Source organism: Poromitra crassiceps (assembly GCF_964638095.1).
Source record: "Poromitra crassiceps genome assembly, chromosome: 6".
Taxonomy (NCBI): Eukaryota; Metazoa; Chordata; class Actinopteri; order Beryciformes; family Melamphaidae; genus Poromitra; species Poromitra crassiceps.
The window spans coordinates 28,488,952-28,496,669 of NC_139627.1; the positions used below are offsets into that span (position 1 = coordinate 28,488,952).

At 41.8% G+C, this 7,718-nt stretch overlaps 1 protein-coding gene across 1 annotated transcript in view; it reads left to right on the forward strand.

Annotated features, from left to right (window-relative positions):
• Nucleotides 1-4,704, forward strand: part of LOC310777830 (partitioning defective 3 homolog B-like) — a gene marked incomplete at both ends in the record, with an annotated part of 422,164 nt that extends 417,460 nt beyond the window's left edge. The window contains 3 exons of the mRNA XM_083638182.1: nt 2,716-2,931; nt 3,826-3,957; nt 4,590-4,704. Coding sequence (XP_083494308.1) covers nt 2,716-2,931; nt 3,826-3,957; nt 4,590-4,704 — 463 coding nt within the window. The remainder of the gene's footprint in view (nt 1-2,715; nt 2,932-3,825; nt 3,958-4,589) is intronic.
• Between the last annotated feature and the right edge of the window lie 3,014 nt (nt 4,705-7,718).

Genomic DNA, 7,718 nt, shown 5'->3' on the forward strand with positions numbered 1-7,718 from the left:
CCTTTTTTACCAGGCTGTAAGTATGTTTATTTACGCTGTAAAGACGGGCATTTTAACATGGGAGTGAATGGAGATTGACTCGCTCTTGCAGCCAGTCTCAAGTGGCCATTTGAGGAATTGCAATTCCTTCCCTCTCCTCCCTCTCTCTCTGTCTCTCTGTCTCTCTCACTCTCACTCTCTCGCCTTCTTCACTCGCCCGTCACTTCTCCGCTGCTCTTATCTCTGCTCTGGTGACAGTATCAAGGCCAGGAGCCAAACGCTGAGTGACAAGATTGACAGAGCGATAGGAGAGCAGACGAGTCTTACAGATCACTAATAAAACCTACAGTATGACCAAAACAGAGCACAGAGGCAGGCAGGCTCATGGACAGGCATTCAGGCCTGACACAGAGACAGACAAACAGACTTTGGAAGACGGACATTTGCGATATGTAGCTGATGCTCTTACCCTAAGTTACTGGACTTACAATAAGTACAGAACCAAAGACAGGCGGACTCGTAGAGCTGTGGAAAACAAATGAAGAGACCACTGCAAAATGATGAGTCAGGAGAATAAGACGCTACACCTCGTCTACTGTAGCTCCAGATCCTGATATGAGGGGGGAAATGGAGAGGGGCTGTAGAGATGGAGGTAGAGATCTGGGATTGAACCCGGGTCTCTGCGGTGGTACTGTAGGCGAGTGCTTACGCCCCATAGAGATAAAAGCACTCGCCTACCACCGCAGAGACCCGGGGTCATTTCCAGAGTTTTTCCCCAGATAGTGGAGCAGATTACATTAAAAAAAAATCTCATCTGGAAAGAAGCACCAAAATTGGCACAAATACTCCTAACTAATATGAAAAATAATAATACAATAATAAATAAACATTTATTTTACATTTAAAATGCATTTAATCTGCTCCACTAAGAGTTGTAGGTTGAAGAAAGGCAGTACACACACATGCATGCACAGCACACACACACGCATGCACACACACACCATGCACACAGCGGATATGGAGCTGGGAGGGGCAGGGGCAGATATCTCAAACATGATGGGCATGTAGTTAGTTAGACACTTTCCACTGCTGACCACCCAAATTGACACACACAGGCGTCTGCACGGAGACCACCAGCAATGTGTGCATGTGTTTCTGCCTGGCTGTGTGTGTGTGCGCGTGCGTGTGTGTATGTGCAACCATCTATTTACATAACCATACCCAGACATATGTGAGTCCGTCCACCTGTCTCCGTGGTTGCGTGCACATCAGCTTCTCTCCAGGCAACAGCGCCCCTGTTCGCCCCGTGATTGGTTGGCAGCTGTGGAGTCCCACCCACTCAGCTCCACATATCGATGATAAGTGTGTTTTTGACACTCAGCAAGGGTAACATGACTCTGCCCTGACCGCACATGCACACAAGTGCACACTTAGATGCACACATAATTTATGAGTGTGTCAAGGCCAACATTTGAGTCAATCTAGATTCAATGCAAATAGAGCACGATTTTTTGGTTTGGACTGTTGTGAACACACACGCACACACACACACACACACACATGAATATGCACACGCACTAAAATGGAGAGGATAATTGAGACAGTAGCGAAATCTGAAAAAGTTAAATTGGAGAGATGGAATAGAGAGAAGGCAAGTGTGGCAGACAGGTTGAGGCAGGTGGAGTAAGAAAGGGAGACAAATAGAGAGAGAAAGAGAAAAAGACATGTAAAGCCTCATAATGTCAGCTATGTGGATGACACATGTTTGTGTACTTGCTTTCCACTGGGGGCAAGACATCGATATCTTTTAACAGGACTGGACTGTATTACCACAGCTGTGTGTGTGTGTGTGTGTGTGTGTGTGTGTGTGTGTGTGTGTGTGTGTGTGTGTGTGTGTGTGTGTGTGTGTGTGTGTGTGTGTGTGTGTGTGTGTGTGTGTGTGTGTGTGTGTGTGTGTGTGTGTGTGTGTGCATTAACTGAGCCCTACTTAAAACTGTCACTTATATTGTGTTGCGATGTGATCTTTGGCTGGGATCAGCAGTTGGCTGCTTGTGCTCCTCTCTGTCTCTCTCTTGTTCAATCCAAAACTTATAGTTTTTGCAAATATTTTAGCTGTCATTTAGTTGACACATATTACCCTTGCAGCTGACAATAAGTGTGGCAATAAAATTGGCTTAAATTCCCGTATCATCAACATTACAAGAAACATGTTATTAATAATGACTTGTGCAATAACAAATAGAGTTGTGTTTGATATTGTGTCATCCTTTTTTAACTTATTTTAAGCTCACTTTCCCTCATCTTCTTCAGTCATTGGATACGCTCAGCGAACATAAACGGAAGGGTGTTGTTCACATTGCTACTTTGTATTTGATTGTGGGTGATGTGACAGCCTCAGGCTCTGATCTCATCTCTGTACTACTTTATTGCAGCTACAAAGTTTTTAAACCAGTTTTGAAAGTAAATGGTGTGCTTTTCACTGACCTGCAGTTCTAAATTAAATGAATGGACTGGCTTCCAATGATTTATTAGTTGTGTAGCTGCAAAACTACTACTAGTATTTTCATTTTTATCAAGTATCAACAAATACTTGTTTTTCTTGCCTGTCCTTCTTTTGGTATTTTCTTTTCACATATAGGGAACTCACTTGTCACACTGCATCAGTTGTGTATTCTCACCTATTTAAGGCATGGTCTATTGACCTGTCTCATTATTGTGCTGCTCTCTCCTCTCCAGGCGTGGTCCATTGGAGCCAGCTGAGTACCCCATGCAGCCCTGGTCAGGTCATTACCCCGGACCCCCCCAGTCCTCACAGACATACCCCCAGTCCCCATCCTACCCCAACCCCAGCTCCCAGGCTGGGCCCTCTTACGCCAGCTACTCTCCCACACAGCCATACCCACGGGCCGGAGACCTTAGGGGCGTCGACCCTGGGTATTACCCCCACCCAAGGTAATTGAAGCAGGTATCATGGAACGTGACCCACAGTTCTTAGTGCTTTACACCGAAGTCATCTTCTAACATGGGATCAGGCTTGAGCCTGATCTGAAAAGTAATGCCTCATTCCAAAATGCTGCATTTCTCATTTAGGAAAATTCTGCTTCCTGAAATGCATTCCGTTTTTCAAAAACCCATCATTTTAATCTGGTTTGAATCTTTAATAATATTGTAATAACATGACTCATAGCTTTAACTGATTATGGGCTTTATAATTGGCCAGATTGCCCAGCCAAATGGTGGGTATTTAATTTTGGAGTGAAACCCAATATCAGTTGGTGTGTAGACAAAACATGACACCTGATTATCAACTGCTAGCTTGAATTCCCAATGCTAATCTCACACATCATCTGTTGACACATTATGGAGAGAGACAGCCATTATACTGTAACACTGGTTAACCCCTCCTCACTTTCTGCTCCTAGTAGTAATGACACTGCTTGACTTGTCCTCACTTTCTGCTCCTAGTAGTAATGACACTGCTTGACTTGTCCTCACTTTCTGCTCCTAGTAGTAATGACACTGCTACTGTAACACTGGTTAACCCCTCCTCACTTTCTGCTCCTAGTAGTAATGACACTGCTTGACTTGTCCTAGTTTTCTGATGCTAGTAGTAATGACACTGCTTGACTTGTCCTAGTTTTCTGATGCTAGTAGTAATGACACTGCTTGACTTGTCCTAGTTTTCTGATGCTAGTGTCATGGCACTCCTTTCGCTCACCATAATGTTCCTATTGTTATGCTGCTTGCCCTCCCTAGGTTTTCTGCTCCTAGTATTTATGAAACACTGATTGACACAACCTTCTCATATATGATGATGCTTGACCGCTCCTTGTTTTCTGCTCCTAGCCCTCACCATCAGCCCCAGCCGCAGCAGAGAGGCCCGCTGCGGCAGGACGTTCCCCCGTCCCCGACCCCTCCGCTCCGTGGGCCGCGGTACGACACTATGACCCGTGGAGCTGGGGGTGGAGGGGGTTACAGGTAGGGGCGATTTGAGTGGGGGATTATGAAGAGCTCAGATCAAATCTGAGGGAATGAAATGAGTCATTTAGAAGAGATATCAGGCATAGCAGAGAAACAAAGACCGCTCCACTGCAAAACTCTTAGAAACCAACAATGCTATCGAAACTCTGGACAATAGATACTAGAGACACTAGATCTCGACTAGATACACTAGTATTGCTAGATATAACAACATATAACAACTTAAGTTGTTCATGGAAAAATAAGCAAAGCGATCATTCTGTGGAGTAGTAATGCAACTGGTGTAGTAGCTTAAAATTCTGCAACTGGGCTCCACCAAGTTCAGATATACAAATGTTACACATGTTGTGCAGTTCAGGCACAAGTCCTAATGAACGATTAACTTGGTGGTGGGCCCCTTCCTAACTAACCCTAACCCTGGATCACAATCACAATGATTTGGGGTCAGTTAACATTGGGGGGAAATGCAATTATTTAAAAAAATTGTATACAGATTTTAAAGATATAAATTGCAGCATATGTCTCCTTGTGATATAAAGCATTTTGGAATAAGCTTTAGGTAAGACCACAGGAGTGATGCAACCACTTACCTGCCCAACACTATGATAAATCAGAGCAATTGGTTCCAGGCACCTGGGAGATGCCAGTCCAGAGCAGTATGGCTATATGGGAGAGGGAGGAAGACACCAACAACAGCCCAGCCCGAGACAGAAGAACCCCATGACTGCAACTGCAGCTGTGTAGAAGAAGCACACCTGCTTTGTTTTGGTTAGCTTCTGTCCAGAGGTACACCATTGAAATGGATAAAATGAATGGCTCTTCTTGTCTGAAATCATTTTAATTCTTTGAGCATTTGCTTTAGTCTGCCTGGAATATAAAATTATATATATATATATATATATATATATATATATATATATATATATATATATATATATATATATATATATATATACTGTATATATAATGTATATATATATATTTTTTTTCTTTTTCTTTTGCCACAGTCTGATTGGCTAAAATGTCTCCAACAAGGATCAGTTCTAGCCAAAACAGTAATTGGATCCATTTATTAATTTGACCCAGGTTGGGTGGGAATGAGGACTGTATAGTTCTGACAGTACAATTAAAAGTGCCATACAGCTGCAATGCCAAAATTAACATAGAAGTTCCACATGTTTACATGGTGGATCCACTGCTGCCAAGCTTCATCTTCACATGGTGGATCCACTTCTGCCAAGCTTCATCTTCACATGGTGGATCTGCTGCTGCCAAGCTTCATCTTCACATGGTGGATCTGCTGCCAAGCTTCATCTTCACATGGTGGATCCACTGCTGCCAAGCTTCATCTTCACATGGTGGATCTGCTGCTGCCAAGCTTCATCTTAACATGGTGGATCCACTGCTGCCAAGCTTCATCTTCACATGGTGGATACCCCGCTGCCAAGCTTCATCTTCACATGGTGGATCCACTGCTGCCAAGCTTCATCTTCACATGGTGGATCCACTTCTGCCAAGCTTCATCTTCACATGGTGGATCCACTGCTGCCAAGCTTCATCTTCACATGGTGGATCCACTGCTGCCAAGCTTCATCTTCACATGGTGGATCTGCTGCTGCCAAGCTTCATCTTCACATGGTGGATCCACTGCTGCAAAGCTTCATCTTCACATGGTGGATCCACTGCTGCCAAGCTTCATCTTCACATGGTGGATCCACTGCTGCCAAGCTTCATCTTCACATGGTGGATCCACTGCTGCCAAGCTTAATCTTCAACAAAAAAGAAAAAGATTGAAATATCCTGAAGAATAAATGCAGGATGGTGGACCTCTGTCCTAGTTACCACTGTAAATCATGAATCATGTTCATCTGAGCTGTGTGGCAATGCACATAGACACAGAGCTGTTCAATATATGAGCACTTTTGACAGAGTAAAGCAAACTGTAGAGCTTTGAGTCTGCTTCACTGAGGCTGAATTTAGATGAAAAGGATGTCAAAGTTGAAACATTCCTGAGGTCCCAAATTGTGTTAACGGCAACACATTAGCTTAATGATGTGGTTATGTGCTCTATTAGTACTGGCTGCAGAACCATGACTGTACAAACAGCATTAACTTGATGGTATATCCATCTGTGTTGGATCAACAGTCTACTGTGGTTTTGGTAGATGGTGCAAAAATGTTTTGGCAGCAGTTATATTAAATAATGTGCTCGTTTTTGGTACGTTTTCTGTCAAGTGAAGCCGAAGTGGCATTAAAAACATCTTAAAGAAGAAGAAAAATCGTAAAGGAAAAAAATAAAACAAAAATATTTTCTTCCTGCAAATGCTGACTGAATCAGTCCCTAGCTATTTTTACAGTATTTCAGTACAACACTACCTGTTGTATAGACCATTATGATCACTACATCGGTCCTCATATTTCAGGCACAGAAAACATACGTGCAAATATTTTTTCTGAAGATGAAAACCTCAAAACCATGCAATGAAAAACGTTTTAATATTCATTAGATAATACCTAGCCTTTTATACACATACAGTATTCATATTTAGCTTGCATTTCATTCATTGGGTTAGGCATGGACCATGTTTTGGTCCATGCATTTCCGCATCTTATATGTTGTTGTTTTTTGACACATAAATTGACAAATGGGGCCTGTTGCCTCCATTTGCTAAACAGGGAGAGTGCCACTATGCCAGTTTTAATGAAATGGCCAATTTTGTCCTTATTCTTAGTCTGATGCATCACATATTGTTTTATGAATGAATTATGTAAACTTTTGTATGATTGAATAACCCTTTTGGCACAGTATAGCACTGTACGATACATTATCTTTCTACTGTATAGGTAACTATGATTTCTGTCTCTTTTAGTGAGTATATGATTATTATTACTATTTTCATCTTTATCCAAAATATTCCACTCAATAGAGATCTGATTTAAAAAAAACGTGCAGGGCAGCACATCAGACAATGATTGTTTAAAACTATTCCTGGACCCCAACATTTCAAGCCGCATTCTAGTTCACAAGTCATTCTTATTTTCAAATTTATATTCATTACAGAATACAACAAAATCACAACTGTAAAGCTTAACTTTTAAGGGTCTCGTTGTTTAAAATTACATCTTGAATGCAAGAAGAGTTCCTTGGGCTACATATTTATAGGCAACTCTACTTAATCCATGTAGTCAGCCTGTGTTTAAAGGACCATTCCAGAGGTTTTTGCCAATATTTTGTTTTTCATTCACTTAATGTTGTAAAGTGGCAGTAACACAGCAGAAAACAACTCCAGATAGTCAGTTGGTAAAGATAAGCCATCACTATGAATGAGAAGCCAACAAGGGTTTTGCAAAGCTGCATCAGAACGCTAAGATCAGGCTCCACTTTTACATTTTGAAAGATGTTTTTCTGTTTTGTTCACTCTAATGGCTGTGCGTTGTTCCCAAACACCGTGAGAGCCAAGACAAGAGTGGTCACCTTATTTCCTGTCTCTGCCTGGAAACTAGAAAACACCAGATACTGGGTCACTATGTGTCTGATTTCAGTTTTCCTCTCCAAAATGAAACTTTTAACCAATAGCTAACATCCACATTATGTTAGGACCCGCCATTTTATGCATTTATGGCTTTACATTACTGCCTTCTTGGTAGTAGTAACCCATAACATTTAAACATATTTCTTTCAAAATATTTACTTTTCAAAATAAAAGGAAAAAAAGAAATAGGAACAATGGCTCCGATCACGTAACACTGGAAAACAA